At 35.6% G+C, this 17,772-nt stretch overlaps 1 protein-coding gene across 1 annotated transcript; it reads right to left on the bottom strand.

Moving 5' to 3' along the window:
• Positions 1-7,489: 7,489 nt before the first annotated feature.
• Positions 7,490-15,936, bottom strand: LOC110690977 (probable lactoylglutathione lyase, chloroplastic). The gene is made up of 9 exons (XM_021867900.1): positions 15,484-15,936; positions 14,478-14,679; positions 14,272-14,396; positions 14,077-14,141; positions 11,338-11,550; positions 11,210-11,257; positions 9,864-9,971; positions 8,733-8,873; positions 7,490-7,848 (listed from the first exon to the last, which is right to left on the bottom strand). Exons 1-9 carry the CDS (start codon positions 15,611-15,613, stop codon positions 7,807-7,809), a joined length of 1,074 nt encoding a protein of 357 aa, XP_021723592.1. The 5' UTR covers positions 15,614-15,936; the 3' UTR covers positions 7,490-7,806.
• Positions 15,937-17,772: the final 1,836 nt, after the last annotated feature.

The following is a 17,772-nucleotide window of genomic DNA, read 5'->3' as shown; positions in this document are numbered from 1 at the left end:
CTTGATAACTGGTGCCATACTAATAGATATTGACTTCAAGCTGTTGTATATTTGTTTCAACCATTGCAACCAGGAGAATGTCCTGGTTTATTGTTGGCGTTTCGTTATCTGTATGATTCTTGTTCCTCCTGGATCAGACTTGTGAAACACCCTGGCCAAGTCTTGATTGTGGCCAATACTTGCATGAAGTCTTGTCTATTTCTCTATTTACTCTACTTTTCTTTAAAGTGGGAGCATGTTCCCTTACATAGCTGCAAAACTCTTGTTTTTTGTTTTTATTTTTTGGCGGGTAAGAGGCTCTTAACTTTTACTTCGAGTAGACAAAGTTGTTCCTTGACTGATCATGCTATGTACTCTTATCACTGTCATGTTGAATCTCAATGAATTTAATAATACCTTTGATTTTTTTTAGTTGCAACTTTAGAATATTTTATGTCTCACAAAAAATACCCCAAAGGTGCAATTAAAAAAAATCGGAGGGGTAGTATATTAAGAGTACTTATTAAATAATTATGATAATTGTTGCCAAGTTTTAGGTCATATGATGCACCCAAACCTAGAGCTGTCAAAAGTTGACCCGGCCCGAAATACAGACTCAAGCCCGATTTTTAACTGACCCATTTGAATCCGAAAAAATGGTGACCCAAACCCGACCTGACCCGACTTGAAACCAACCCTAGACCCGAGTTGACCCAAGTATGTGAGACCCGAACCCGAACATGAACTAACCTGGAGATGACCCGACATGAATGTAACCCGTAAATTATTGACCTGAACCAAACCCAACTTGAACCGAAATTGACCCAAACTCGTTTTAACCCGAATTTAAACTGGCTTGTTACTAACCTAACCTGAATTCAACCTGACTTGTTCCTAATCGACCCGAATTTAACCCAATCTGTTACAAACCCGACCCGAAATCAACCTGACTTGTTATTGACCTGACCAAAATTCAACCCGACTTGTTATTGACCCGACCTGGATTTTACCAGACCTATTACTAATCCGACCCAAAAATTCAACCCGATCTGTTACTAACCCGAATCGAAAATAACATGACTTGTTATTGATCCGACCTAAATTCAACCCAAATTGTTCCTGACTCGATTTCAAATCACCTTAAATTCAATTTAGACCACCTTATTATTGTTGATCAAAACATTTTGTCTAGGGAGACCAAGTCGGTCCAGGCCAACAAAAGAAAGGAGCATCATTCTCAAATTTAAGAGTTAAATATAATACTCCCTTCGTTTTTAAATACTTGCTCTATTTCTCCATGTGCGGGGTTTTAGGAGAAATTGAAGAAAGTAATAAAATATGGAGATAGAGGGGTTAGTGGAAGAATAAAAAATTGTAGAAAGCAAAAGTATTGAAGAAAATTGGAGGAAAGAGAATATATGTTGGGCCCACTAGACGAGAGAAATTAATTAATTATTGTAAATGCTTTCCAAATAAGGAAATGGAACAAGTATTAAAAAACGGCCGCAAATAGAAAGTGGAGCAAGTATTTAAAAACGAAGGAGATAATTATCTTCCTAAATTATAGACTACGGTTTCCTAGTATATTGTCTTATATATTATAGTCAAAAGAAATAATTAGCTTGATAAAAATGATAATTATCTATTTATAATTAGTTAAACCCGAACATGACCTGACTTGGAAATGACCCGACCTAATTGTAACCTGCAAATTATTGACTTAAACATAACACGACTTGAATCCGAGAATGACCTGATTTAAAAATGACCCAACCTGATTATAACCCGCAAATTATTGACTTAAACTGAAACCCGACTTGAACCCGAGAATGACCCGACATGATTACATCCCGCAAATTATTGACTTGAACCGAACCCGACTCAAACCCGAGAATGACCCGACCTGATTCTAACCCGCAAATTATTGCCTTGAACCGAGCCCGACTCTAACCCAAGAATTACCCTAACCCGTTTTAATCCGTGAAAACCCGAATTAAACCCGACTTATTGTTCACCCGTCCCGAATGTAACCTGACCTGTTATTAACCCGACCCAAACCCGACAAAAAGTATGACCCGACGTGACCCGATAAAGCAAGACCCAACCCAAACCCGACCCACATAGGTTATGGAATTAATCCAAATTGACCCAACCCGAATTGATCCGACCTACTCTTACCGACCCAAACCCGACTCTTTTACCCGAATTGACAACTCTACCCAAAACCTCCAAAATTTCTCAAAAAGCGCTGATATTAGTCTTCAATTTTGGAATTTTTCGACTTTTTTTCATCCGAATATAAAAATTGCCGAAATGTTTACCATGGTCCCTAATATCCTTCGGAGTCCAATAAGTTGAGTGGAACCAACCAATTTGCCTTTATACGACCAATTTACCGGTTTACAACTTGCACCGATTTCATTAATTTAAGCCTACCACGAACATTTATGACAACATATAATGATCATATATGGTTCCAAACGACATTATATGACCCCAAGATGTATCCCCTAAAATCTCAATACTTTTCGACACCGGGCCTCGAAACATTCGAAATTTCTCAAAAAGCGTGGATATTAGCCTTCAATTTTGGAATTTTTTTACTTTTTTTCGCTCTGATATAAAAATTGTCGAAGTTTTTACCATGGTTCCTAATATCCTCCGGGAGTCCAATTGGGTGAATGAAACCATCCAATTTGCCTTTAAATGACCAATTTCACAAGTTACAACTTGCACCGATTTCACTTTAAGCCTAGCACGAACATTTATAACAACAAATAATAATCATATATGGTTCCAAATGACATTATATGACCTTGAGATGTATTTCCAAAAATTTCAAGACTTTTCGACACCGGACCCCGAACATTCCAAAAATTCTCAAAAAGCGTAGATATAGCCTTCAATTTATGAATTTTTTTGACTTTTTCTGGCACGGAAATAAAAATTGATGAAATGTTTACTATGGTCTCAAATACCCTCCGGGAGTCCAATTGGGTGGGAGGAACCATCCAATTTTGCCTTTAAACGACCAATTTACTGATTTACAACTTCCACCGATTCATAAAACTCAATTCTAACTACCACAAACATTTATGATAATATATAGTGATCATATATGGTTCCAAACGACATCATATGACCACGAGATATATCCCCTATAATCTAAAGGCTTTTCGACACCGGGCCTCGAAACCTCCAAAATTTCTCAAAAAGCGTGGATATTAGCCTTCAATTTTGGATTTTTTTGACTTTTTTTTCGCCTGGAAATAAAAATTGCTGAAATGTTTAACATGGTTCCTAATACCATCCTGGAGTCCAATTGGGTGGGTGGAACCATCCTATTTGCCTTTAAATGGCCAATTTACCGGTTTAAAACTTGCAACGATTTAATTAACTCAAGCCTACTACGAACATTTATGACAACATATAATGGTCATACATGGTTCCAAATAGATTATGTTACCCCAAGATGTATCCCCTATAATCTAAATGCTTTTCGACACCAGGCCCCGAAACCTCCAAAATTTCTCAAAAAGCGTGGATATTAGCCTTCAATTTTGGAATTTTTTGACTTTTTTTCGCCCGAAAATAAAAATTGCCGAAATGTTTACCATGTTCCCTAATACCATCCGGGAATCCAATTGGGTGGGTGGAACCATCCTATTTACCTTTTAACGGCCAATTTACCGGTTTACAACTTGCAACGATTTAATTAACTCAAGCCTAAGCTACTACGAACATTTATGACAACGTATAATTGTCATGTATGGTTCCAAACGGCATTATATGACCCCGAGATGTATCCCCTATAATCTAAATGGTTTTCGACACCGGGTCCCGAAACCTCCAAAATTTCTCAAAAAACGTGGATATTAAGCCTTCAATTTTGGAATTTTTTTACTTTTTTTCGCTCGGAAATAAAAATTGCTGAAATGTTTACCATGGTACCTAATACTATCCGGAAGTCCAATTGGGTGGGTGGAACCATTCTATTTGCCTTTAAACGGTCAATTTACCGGTTTACAACTTGCAACGAATTAATTAACTCAAGCCTACTACGAATACTTTTGACAACATATAATGGTCATATATGGTCCAAACGACATTATATGACCCCGATATGTATCCCATAAAATCATAAAACTTTTCGACACCAGGTCTCGAACATCCTAAATTTCTCAAAAAGCGTGGATTTCAATTTTGGATTTTTTGACTTTTTTTCGCACAGAATTAAAAATTTCCGAAATGTTTACCATGGCCCCAAATGCCCCTCGGTAGTCCAATTGGGTGGGTGGAACCATCCAATTTTTCTTTAAACGACCAATTTACCGGTTTACGACTTGCACCGATTTCATTAACTCAAGCCTATTACGAACATTTATGACAACTAATAATGATTATATATGGGTCCAAACGACATTATATGACCACGAGATGTATTCCCTAGAATTTTAAGACTTTTAGACACCGGGCCCTGAATACTCCAAAATTTCTCAAAAAGTGTGGATATTAGCCTTCAATTTGGAATTTTTTCGACTTTTTTTTACTAGGAAATAAAAATTGTCGAAATGTTTACCATGGTCCTTAATACCCTACGAGAGTCTAATTGGGTGTGTGGAACCATCCAATTTGCTATTAAACGGCCAATTACCGGTTTACAACTTGCACTGATTTACTGATTTACAACAGCCAATTTAATTAACTTGCACCGAACCCGACTTGAACCAAAATTGACCCTAACCCGTTTTAAACCGTCAAAACCCGAATTTTACCCGACTTGTTACTTACCTGACCTGAATTCAGCCCGACTTGTTCCTAACCCGACCCGAATTTAAACCAACCTGTTACAAATCCGACTCGAAATCAACCCGACTTGTTATTGACCTGACCCGATTTCAACCCGACTTGTAATTGACCCGGCCCGAATTTTACCAGACCTATTACTTAACCGACCCAAAAATTCAACCCGATCTGTTACTAACCTGTCTCGAAATTAACACGACTTTTTATTTACCCGACCTAAATTCAACCCAAATTGTTCCTGACCCGATTTCAAATCACCTTAAATGCAATTTAGACCACCTTATTATTGTTGATCAAAGCATTTTGTGGAGGGAGACCAAGCCGGTCTAGGCCAGCAAAAAAAAAAGGAGCATAATTCTCAAATTTAAAAGTTAAATATAGTATATATTTGTTGTATGGTCAAAGGAGATAATTATCTTACTAAATTATAGACTACATTTCCCTAGTATATTGTCATACTTCCTCTATTTTTTTTACTTGACCTGTTTCTTTTATCAACCTTGCCCATGCAAAACTTTAGCGATCAATAACTTTAATTCTTCATAAGTAAAAATTATAAAAGTTGTATATTATGATAGTACTTGTTGAGACGAATTAAAAAAAATATTATATGAATATATTTTTCCTTACATATCATTCACAAAGGACTGCCAAAGGAGAAGTGGTAAATAGTATAAAAGTCAAAGCGGTCAAGTAAAAAAGAACGGAGGAAGTATATTTTATAGTCAAAGGAAATAATTAGCTTGATAAAAATGATAATTATCTATTTATAGTTAGTTGAACCCGAATATGACCTGATTGTAACCTGCAAATTAATAACTTGAACATAACCCGACTTGAATCCGAGAATGACCCGACTTGGAAATGACCCAACCTGATTATAACCCGCAAATTATTGACTTGAACCGAACCCGACTTGAAAATGACCCAGCCTGATTATAATCCGCAAATTATTGACTTGAATCGAACCCGACTCAAACTCGAGAATGACCCGACCTGATTCTAACCCGCAAATTATTGACTTGAACCGAACCCGAGAATTACCCTAACCCGTGAAAACTTGAATTAAACTCGACCTATTGTTCACCCAACCCGAATGTAACCCGATCGATTATTAACCCGATCTAAACCCAACCCAAACCCGATAAGAAGTATGACCCGAAGTGACCCGACTCAAGCATGACCCAACCCAAACCCGACCCGCATAGGTTATGAAATTAATCCGAATTGACCCGATCCAGTTGGCTCGACCCACTCTTACTCGACCCAAACCCGACCCGTTTACCTGAATTGACAGCTCTACCCAAACGGCCAAACCCCACCACACGTCCACAAGCATTGCTATATTCAGGCTCATAAGATTGTTTGCAAACAAAAAGAGGACTCTTTTGACTCCCTCAGAATTCGTGCTGATAACTGGAGTACAATGATCAAAGATGGGATACAGCCCTGGGTAAAAATTATTTAAGCTGAAAACATTGGAGTTGGAATATTGATATATGATAAATGCTAACCCTAATTGGCTTTGGATTATTGACTTTATTGTGTAATTGATTAATTTAGGGTTATGGAGTACCTATTATCAATAAGTGAGGTCATGTAATATAAGGAATATTGATAAAAAACTTATTCCCTTAAATTCATTTCTTCTCTTAGACATGTATGCCAATACAAAATTTTAACCAATAATTTTTATAATATTAATAAATAAAAGAAAATTTTGTTTTTTACCACCTCACAAAAACACGAAAATCTGTTTTACCACCTCCCAAAAAAATAGTATTACTTTACCACCTCATAAAAAACACGAATATAGGTTTTACCACCACTTAACGGTTTCCATCCAAAAATTCCGTTAAGTGTGGCCCACAGTAACACGTGTCAGCATTTTATTTGTTAAAAAAAAAGAGAAATTAAAAAAAAAACAAAAAAAACCTAAAACTACTCCAGCCACCACCACAGCGCCACCCCCGCGCCACCGCCGCCGCCTTCCCCCCAACTCACCACAGCACTCCCGAAATCACCACCCGTGTCGCACCACCATTCCCAACCCACCTGAACCCTCCCCGTCCCTTTCCCGCAACCGAAACACCCCCAAAAACCACCAAACCCAAAACCCTCCTTCCCTAATACGGTCACGATTTCGGCCACAAATGGCCAAAATCGGCTGGTTTTGGGGCTGAGTGGCCTTAACTGGCCGATTTCGGCCATTTGTGACCGGAATCGTGGCTGTTTTGGGGGGATTCGTGGTCATTGAAGGTTGTGGGTCGGTGGTTTTTGGGTCGATTGCGGTTGCGGGAGAGGGAAGGGGGCGTTCAGGTGGGTTGGGAGAGGGAGGGGGTGGAGCCGCGCTGCCGGTGGTAGGTTCGGGGGGCAGTCGTGGGTTGGGTGGTGGCTAGGTAGTTTTAGGTTTTTTAAATTTTTTTTCTTTTTATTATTTTTTTCTTTTTTTGGCCAATCATAACACGACACGTGGCTTTATGGGCCCACTTAACGGATTCCTAAACGGAATCAGTTAAGTGGTGGTAAAACCTATTTTCGTGTTTTTTATGAGGTGGTAAAGTAATACTTTTTTTTGGGAGGTGGTAAAAGAGATTTTCGTGTTTTTGTGAGGTGGTAAAAAACAAAATTGTCTAAATAAAAATTAAGAAAAAATGACAGGGATATCATAAACTATCTACTCGGGCGCACTCTACAACACGAGTTAAGTGGAGTAAAATAATGGCTCTTAAATTCTTGGATTGTTGCAAGTCCTTATTCCCAAAAACATTGGGGAAATGACCAGTTAAGGGTCATTTACAAAGCTATTGAGCAAGATTTACGATCACTATAATTTTATCTACAACCCAAAATAAAGGATTAAAAGAGCTTTGGACATACTCTTTTATGCAAAGATGACTTGACGAAAGAATTGTTTTTGGGTGGAAGAGCTATAGATTTTAAACTAAATAAGCAAATGCTAAATAAATAATTTACACTAACGTAAACACAAGTTTGGAAATCTGGAGACACCCGTGAGCATCATTCCAACTCCTTCAGGAAATCAATATTATCAACAAACACCTGCACAGAGAATATACTGTAAGATACTTTGCACTGAGTAGAGGGCTACAGACGCAAGCTGAAGAAGAACTTAATAAGGTCGTGGATTCTAAAACACAAAGCTGAATTAGCGCATAACTATGTTCAAAAACAGCTCCTCTAATTGCTTTACAATCAAGCTTTAGTAGCTTACAAGAATGCCCCATCATTTAAACGTTGATGATAGTACACCATTCAGTTAGATTGGAAGGGTCAACCTCTAGTAGTATTGATTGATTGGAAGATTCAAGAGTTTTAATTGGAAGAACCTAAAACGAGTCAAAGAGGAAGCTACAGGAGTCCCTTTGTTAATAACTCTAAAACAGCTCCTCTATATACACATAATCAATTTTAGAAGATTACAAATACACTCCATTATTAACACGATTACAAGGTCTTACGCAGAGAGATTAGAAGGGTCAATATCTTGTAACACAGCAGCAAATTTATCACCCAAATGTATGAAGAAAATTAGCTCAATGGCAGGAATATACTTATTGTTTTGGGGGTTTATTTAAGTAGGCATAGTCGCATAGATGTTGGGGGCGACAAGTTTGTATCAGGGTTGCACATTTAAGTAGTCAACCATCCTAAATTACAAGATTAAATAAAGAAACCAAATTTAGAAATACAGTTGTGATTCCAAATTCAAACTAAATCATCTGTACTCTAAGCTAGACTGTAAGCCATCTGTACTAAATAAAGATTAAGCTCTAGAGAAATAAATAAATAAATAAATAAATAAAATAAAATTTAGAAAAAATTTAAAAAAAATATTTCTTTAAAATGTAGGCATCAGTTAATCTAGGTCAATATAGTGCTAATATGTTCATGATGTTAAAAATCCCAAAGTTTAAATGACGTACCGTTTTCCAACCATCAAGATCAAGGCATGCTGCTATCTTGGTGTTAATGCCAGGCAATGGTCCAGGCTCCCGTGTAATCTTTCCTCCACAGAGTTTGATTGCTTCAGCAGTTTTATAAACATCATCCGTTCCGATTGCAATCTGCAGCACCATGGTTACAGTTTAACCCCAAAAGACTTAGTTGGTCATTAAAAGAAAAATATATACTCATAAAGTCGTAAGTTTTAATGCCAGAAGGCAAGAAAAAGAGTTAAGTGCAGAATATCTGGAAGTTTACTAATGACAGACTCTTAGATTTCAAAGGTGCTCGAGTCAGACCTACATAAATATCGGATTTTTCAAATCCAGAACACCACAAATTAAACTAATATACTTCGTATATGGTTCAGCCATTCAGGTAAGGAGTGAGATGAGTTGCCCCTAACACACAAAACACAATACACCTCCTGAGCCTTCTCCCCCAGGGAAAAAGTGCACATTATACAAAGCATGAGTCCCTCTTTTCATACCTCTTTGGAAACCAATAAACGTTATTTACCCAAGGGCATATGCAAGTATCTTAAGTGAGGTTTGGGAATAATATGAGAAGAAAATGCCTCTGGTGATCAGCTTGTTCAGCTATCCTCTAAGCATATGGTCAGCAAGATGGGAGATTTTTAAGAATAAACAAAGAGTTAGGAAGATTGAAGAATAAATCTATGAATAGAGAGTGCTTTGCATACCTTGTTCTACTCTGGATACATTGCTAGGGATCTAAACTTAAAGCATGTTAATTCTTTTTCAAGAAATTTGTTTTCATTCTTTTTTCTTGGTTTCTAAGCTCCTAGAAGAATTATCTTCATTCATAAAAACATATATCAGAGGTCAAGCTCTAGCTTTTACTTCTGAACACCTTATCAAAAATTATATACCTAAAGTCCAAGATGAACTTCTCATGATCAACTTAATGGATCACTAATTAACATTGCAAGTAGCTAGCACTCCGAACAAAACAATGCAATAAAGCCAAAAAGGTGATAAAAACAAGTCAATATAATATTATTTTAACAATTACCATGTTTAAATATTTATACATCATGATTCCAAAGCAACAAAGCAAAAGTTAGTGAATGAAGAACAAACTATTCATACCTGACCATAAGCATTTCCTTTGTCATATTCAGTAACTCCGTAGTTGTAAGTCAACTCCATAACAGCATTTTTGTCTTCAGGACCATAACCCAACATTGCTATTGTATACTGAAATAGACAGCAGAGAATTTAATAGCAGGCCCAAAGGTTTAACATAGTGCATAAGTTGCAGTAGCGAGATTAGGGAGAGAATATTAAACAGATTAGTGAAACCAAAATAAGTGCCACAAAATAGTACTAGGTATAGCCTGTAAAGTGTCTGCAATAGCTTATACCCTGAAGTGTTCAGACTTTGATATAATGGTGTAAATTCATCCTTATTTTAATTTTTTACAATCTTATATTCATTTTTCAATCCTGCATTTTGTTCCTAGTTTGATAGCTTTAATCATGGAGATAGTGGCTCCGAACATCATTTTAAAGATGGTGAAGTTGAGAAAAGAACATCCCAGTTGCAACATCACACATCATGGCTTTCAAAATGTGCATAGGTGAGTTGTTATATTCCACTACACCATTGCAATTCAAGTAATTTTAAAACAGTATTCTGTGCGTACAACAACGAAAAGAAAAGTACAACAAAAAAGAAAACTCTGATAAAAAAAAACCAGCAAGAGGCAAGACCAAAATTACTTAATTACTTCCTAACATACAAAATGTAAATTAAAAGTATTTAACTACATAGAAGCTTGATTAATTGTCCGTCTAAAATCCTGAAAGAATATATTAACATGTAAAGTTACATGCTCATGTACCAAATTACCTTCAGAAAGAATTTTGAAGAATAAAGTTTGGGCAGAATCAAATCCAATCGGATCAGCATATATTGAAATCAGAAAGCACGAAGATGTATACTTCCTCTTTTTTCTTAGTTGAAACACTTTGACTTTCACATATACTAATGCATAATATTTTACATTTTTTGAAAGTAAAAAATTTAAAAAGTTGATATTTTGAAAGCATATATTGAGACAAATCTAATGATCTCACATGACAATTTTTTTCCTAAACATGAATCCCCACAGGTAGTACCTAGTAAATTCATAGTTCAAAATCAAGATGTTGCAAATAGAAACACAATGAGAAAGCATAAGATTAGTGGAATTAAGAAGTGATAGAAGATCAGACAAATAGTTACGTTATCCATCACATCAAGGAAATGGGACTCATTTCCACAAAAGAGATTTGGCCAATATTTCACACTGACACAAAATCAAACTACTTTCAACTTTAAGCCATAACAACCAAATAAGTCACTGTACACACATAGCTGATTGAACCAATTCTTATTAAGGTATAATTTTTGGCTGCAATTGACATTTGACGAAGTAAATGCAATATGTTACCTTGTACTGTGGATTATCCCGAGTCCGCAAAAGCTCCATGCCATATGCCTAAATACAAAATGCTTTTTAGTTCTTTTAAATAAAATACCAGTACCAACCAGTCAAGGGTCAATATTAACACCTCTTACCTTTTTATAAAACTCAATAGATCGATCAAGATCACCAACTCGCAGCATTACCTGGCACAAAGGCTCAGGTGTAGACCCCCTTTCGATAAGTTCAAACTTGTAACCATCAGGATCTTCGATAAATGCAATGACAGTATTTCCACCCTTAACGGGTCCAGCTTCCCGAGTTACTATTCCACCTTTAGCCTTTACAAGTTCCACAGTCTTGGCCACCTGTACAAGGACAGACAAATGAACATAAACCCAGAAACACATTCAAACAAAAAGAGAGCACACAACCAGAGATGCACAAGGAAAATTTTCTCCTAAGAATCAAGTTGCTATGTAGGATAACATCCTCGTTACACAAGCCAATAATAAATATGCACAGTGTTTTAACCCTTCTGATCAAAGAGGTGGAGTAAGGTAACTCACATAAATTATCCATACAATTATATCTTCAACCAGAGTTCCATGGCAATGTGAAGGAAGATAAACACAAAGGATATAAATCATACTATATCTATTTATAAGTAATTAAGAAGCTTGTTGATGTATTGATAGTTTGGTCTTCCTGTAAAACCACCTATCCATATTAAACAACATAAATTAGAGCATATTGTCACTTGAGCGCTTGAGTCATAATGATCTGTAAGGCTTTGCAAAAAGTGTGCCTTATGAACATGATGTATATGACATCATCTCATGGCCCGCTTTAGAAACCATTTGCCCCTCAAAATGCCACATGTAAAACTATAATGGTTTATAAATTCTAAAAATCACCTAATTTAAAGAAACAGATTGGAGAGTGAGTTACGTGAAATTGGACCAATTTTGGCAGTTTCAGTAAAAAACTCACGTAATCAAAGGAGACGTGTCCTGGGGTCATATAATATAGTTTTGAAGCATATATGACCGTCATATAAATAAATGCCCATGGTGGCTTTGAGTTATTTAATGGGGTTCGTACGAAAATGACTAAATTGATTGTTTAAAGGCGACAAAGTGAACAGTTCCAACCACACAAATGGCCTCCGGGTTGTTGTGGCTTGTGCGGTCCATGTAAAACACCTATACCTCTTTCTTGTCTGGTTTTTTTAACTAATTATGAGTCGATCACATAAAGACCCGTAGTGGCACTGAGTTAATTAAGAGAGGCGTGTAAATAAATGGCTAAGTTGACGGTTTAAAGGCAAAGTAGACAATTCTAACTACCTAAGTGGCCTCGCGGAGTTGCGGGGTATCGTGGGGTCCATGGGAAGATCCTCGATCACTTTCCATTCTAGATTTGGAAAAGTCCAAATTTGTCCAAAACGAAGGCGATATCAATTTTGGAGGCCTCGGTCTCTTAGGTGTCGAAAACAACTCGGGATTTGGGGGGATGCATATCAAGGTCATATAATATCGTTTGGAACCTTAGATGACCAATCAGTTATATAAAGTTCCATGGTGGCCTTGAGTCAATCATAGGGGCGTAAGTGGTAAAAGGATAATTTAAAGGCAAAGTGGACGGTTCCAACCACCCAAATGAACTCCCAATGCATCTTGGGGTCTATGGGAAACATCTCGACTTGTTTCCTTTCCACGTCCAAAAAAGTCAAAAATTGTTCAAAATTGAAGGCTATAAGAGGCCTATTAATAGGTCCCCAAAGTCCCAATAATGAGTTTAGTGCAGTTACATGGCTATTTTGGAATTGGTCTATAACTATACAACTATATGTTATTAGAATATTAGTTATACGAAGTATATAAATATGAATAGGTAAGCTTTGAAGTATTTTGGATAGGATTAGAAGTTAAAAAGGCACCAAGTAAATTACAAGGATACGAAAATTTCTTTACAGGACATATAGTATGCAGCGCGACAATAAGGAGATGAAAAGAAGAGAAAAATTAAGAACAAAAATTTAAGAAGGAGAAGGAAACTGGGGAAAGAAAATGGAAACAATTGACATAAGGAGAATGAAAAGGAAAAAACAAGAGAAAAGTGAAAGCACAGGGCACTGGTGACGTCTAGAAAAGGGATGAAGAACTGTACAGACTACAAAGAAACAAGAGAAAAGAAGCAGCAGAAAAAGGATATAATGGTGTGCACTGGTATCGAACTGCACATGCAGGAGATATTTTCCTCATGCTGCCAGGAAGCTAATAGGCTAAAAGTGTGGTCAGGTTCATAGTGTGCACTTACGCCAATTTTTAACCTATACTAAGGAGCTTCCACACCCACAAATATGCGCCAAACCTGTATTAAAGATTAGATCTAAAGAATATAGGAAATGGTGATAGCCTGAGTAGAAGTGTTCTACACGACAATTAAGCACACACACTAAAAGTCCCACATTAAACATGCACACTTATATACATTTAAAACCAAAAATCCCTTCTTGTATAATCTCTCCAATCAAATTTAAAACTTTGAAATGAGTGTATATTGCCATCTGATGGGACTATTCACTAATCAAATGAAAGAAAGAAAAAACTGGACTCAATTTGTCATCCAATTAACTGATTAAAGGACTGCAGCATCGTTGCCATCTGATGGAACGACTCAATTTATCTTAAGGGAGTGCAGCATTATTTTTCAGTAGCAAACTTCAAATTACTTGACATATGTCAAGACAAAGACAAAAGGAGCATCGAAGATCACTGAGTTCATATAATCAAAATACATAACATAATTAAATAAATAAAAATTATCTCTGGATTGTGTAGCGTCTATTTCATATAGAAAAACATTTAAAGGTAGATATAGAATCTTACATCCTCAACTGCGATGCCAAAGTGACCGAAACCAGTTCCAATATCATATTTGTCAACTCCATAATCTGACAGCACCATATGAACATAAACATGAATAAATATTATAAAAAACATGAAAAAGAAATGGGAGTGGGGGCGATTAGAAACTTGCATATTGAAACAGATAACAATTTCATAAGGAATAATGTGGCTTACTATAAGTTAGTTCTATGACAAAATGTGAATCCTCTGGCCCGTAACCAAGAAAGGCATTAGTGTATTTCTCCTCTGGTATGTCACGTTTTCTTAACAGTTTCATTCCAAGGCACTCCGTGTAGAATCTGAAACCATCAAATTAAAATCATGAAGAATGTAACTGTTAAATGAGTATAAAACTACATTATGAAGGAACATGGAAGTACTTTATCGTCCTGTCAAGATCTCCAACACGGTAAACAACATGGAGCATCCTTCGGTTGTCTTTCTTGACCCACTCCAGAACATTCTCTTCAACAGCACTAGTGCTGGCTTGTGCAGCATTTCCAGCTGCATTGACAGACAAGCCATTGCCCTCTCTCAACAATTTTGAAGCTCTTAGACCAAAGGAATATGACTGCGGAACAGCTGAAAAAAAATGAAGAAATATCAATTCAAAATCCTATACTCCTATAGTAACAACTATTCACTATTGAGCACAAACATCAATGTATATGGCTTCAACAAGAATCATAGGCATTCCCATCTCAATATCTGAATCTTGAACACACCACATTCACACATCACTCTTTTATAAGGTTTACATAATTACGAGTTTCGACTTACAGCTTAGCTCCACTAACATCAGTGATACTAAAAATAAAAAACAAACTCTTTGCATTCCTCACAAATAATTATCTTCTTTCATATCAATTCTTACCCAAAACAGCTCTTCACTAGGTAATAATAAATATCTACTCCATTTGAAAACGCTTCGATATAGTCTCTAATAAACAAACGATCAATTGGAATCACCTCATTTTACATAAATACTCAAAATTGTAAAGGGGTAAATCCTTCAGTCCATCTATCAATGTCAAGTGTAACATAACATAACATCAAATAAACATAATACAAAGTTTTAACTTTTAACCTTTAACTACTAAAAAATAAGGCCAATTACAAGTTACTGATAAAATGCCACAAGATAATACAGCCACATAATTCAATCACTCCAAAAATTCTATAATACCCAAAACACGGGATCGAATCGCGTCAACATCATTGCCTTTGGCTCCCTTATACACTAAATACATATATAGAACAACCCAGAACCCAATTATTAAATTTGAACCATAAACAATAATACCCAATTCAGCTAAAACCTGAAATTTCAATTACAAACCAAAATAAATAATCAAAATTTTGATAAATTGGGGAAAAATTACATACCACTACCCAGGTGAAGAGAAGAAAGCGGCCTTTGAGAAGAGAGAGAAACCCCAAAACGAGCATTTGAAGAAAACCTGAAACAGGTAAGAGATGGCCTCAAAGTGGATGCCATTGGTAGAATTCTTACCATTTATCAAATCTTGCTCAATTTATATTGAATTTTACAAAAGACCCAGAAAATAAAATAAAAAAAGACCTCTTTTTTATGTAATTTCTGATGATTTTATTGAATGTTTTTCTGGGGTAAAATCGGTGGGTGAAGCGCAAAAATCTGAGGGAGAAAATCTAGAAAAATAGGAATGAAGAGGTGTTGATGCTCATCAAATAGCAATGAGTTGCAAAATTGTAAATTTGTAATTGGTAGTAAGCAAAGGCTTTAGAATAAGGAATAAGGAAGCTGTGGAGTGTAGTGAGCTGAGGTTCTTTGATTCGGATGGATGGCTTGTGCCAACCAAAGTTTTGGGACCTTGTATTCGGGTTAATTTGTTCGAAACTACCTTATATACAGAGTAAAAGTAAATTATATTATGACGGTATGACCATGTTTGGTTATAGCATTCGAGCCAATGCTTAATGTTTTGCCGGTTAAACATGCTTATTACAAGTATTAACTCTTTGTATAAAAAAAGTGTTGGCAAGATAGTGGTTCGAGTAGTGATTAGTGATCTAGGTAGCATTTTTTATAGTTTGTCTAGAATTTTTATAATAGCAGCGTTTCAAAATGCAACTGGTAACGTTACCGCTTTACGTATGTGGCCTAACATAAATATTTATTTACTTATGAAGTGTCATTATACAATGATACCTCTTCATCAGAATATTTATTTTAAAGATAAAATGAAGGACCTTACTAAACCATGTACGTCATTGTTTAAGAGTAGACGAGGGAGATAAGGGATTCACTCTACTCTCATGCAAATGTTGTTAGTGGCCTCTCAAATTTGTGACTTCATAAGGTGAGTTTCTCACCAACTTTACCAAACATACTTGGTTTTCATCAAAAACACTTGCAATGCGTTGTCACATGTGTATTTACGGGCTATAGTGCCATTTGGTTTGTGGGCCTTTTGTTGTGAGGCTTGTATTTCAATTGGAATTTTTTGTGTGGCCCATCATAAAATATAGTCTATACTTAAGTCGGTATTATCAATTATTGAACCCTAGTCCATCTCTCAATGTTCATTGTAGTCCATGTGATTTTGCAACTATCTATATCTATATCTATATCTATATCTATACTTAGTATTTAAAAACTCAAACCAAGATGTACAAATGTCTCCATCCTATATTATCTTTTCCAATTGAATGTGCCAAGTGTTCACTATTCCAATCCAATGTGCCACATGTTAACAATTTTAATCTATGTGCCATCACTGCCATGTGTGCATTATTATCTTATTAATTCAAAGGGAAAGTAATAATTTAATTAAAAATTTATAACTCTAAGTACGTAGTAATTGTATAAAGTAATAATTTAATTAAAAATTTATAATTTAAAATTAACAGTTTATAACTCTAAGTACGTAGTAATTGTATGTTAATTAATTATTAAATATTTATATGTATATTACTATATCTTTTAATAGTAAATCCACCATCCATGGCCTCTTCACCTTCATCAGCAAACCTACAATAATCGATCCCCACACACTCTTTATCTTCATCTCTCCTCTTCAATTCCCACAATTTAATTTCTTTAATCATCTTTTCGGTTACAAAATCCGCCCATAATAATGATGATAATGAGTTTTTGGTATTTATTCACAATTCACTAACCTCGCTCAATGCATATTACCTATAAATAACATAGCTCCACCTTCGTCACGTTTGCTTGCAGATTTAGTGAGTGACTATTATCTTTTTCTTTCTTGATCATATTTATTTTAAAAAAAATTTAAGTTTTAATTTAATTTTCAATGAAATTGGAATAAAATATAAACATAGATGAGTTATTGTTACTTGAAATCCCCAATTAACAAAATTGGGAAATTGTTGTATGCTTTTGTAATAAGGTTGATGCAAATTTAAGGTGGTTCTTAGAGGTAGAGTTCTTTGGCTTATTAATCTGTTATTTGGTTAAAACTTCAATTAATCTGATATTTGCTTCAATTGAAGGTTTGAAAATCTTTTAACAAAATAAATAATTTAGGTTCAAAATTCTTTTTTTGACAACAGGTTCGAAATTCTTGGTTTTGGTTTAATTGAATGATTTCTTTCTCTTTTTTCTCCCCATTTTAATTACTAAACTATAAGCTTATGGAACCATATATGATCATTATATGTTGTAAT

The sequence above is a fragment of the Chenopodium quinoa genome, unplaced genomic scaffold (genome assembly GCF_001683475.1).
Source record: "Chenopodium quinoa cultivar QQ74 unplaced genomic scaffold, ASM168347v1, whole genome shotgun sequence".
Lineage (NCBI taxonomy): Eukaryota > Viridiplantae > Streptophyta > Magnoliopsida > Caryophyllales > Amaranthaceae > Chenopodium > Chenopodium quinoa.
The sequence above is the reverse complement of the archived record's forward strand: the minus strand, read 5'-3'. Positions and strand labels throughout refer to the sequence as shown.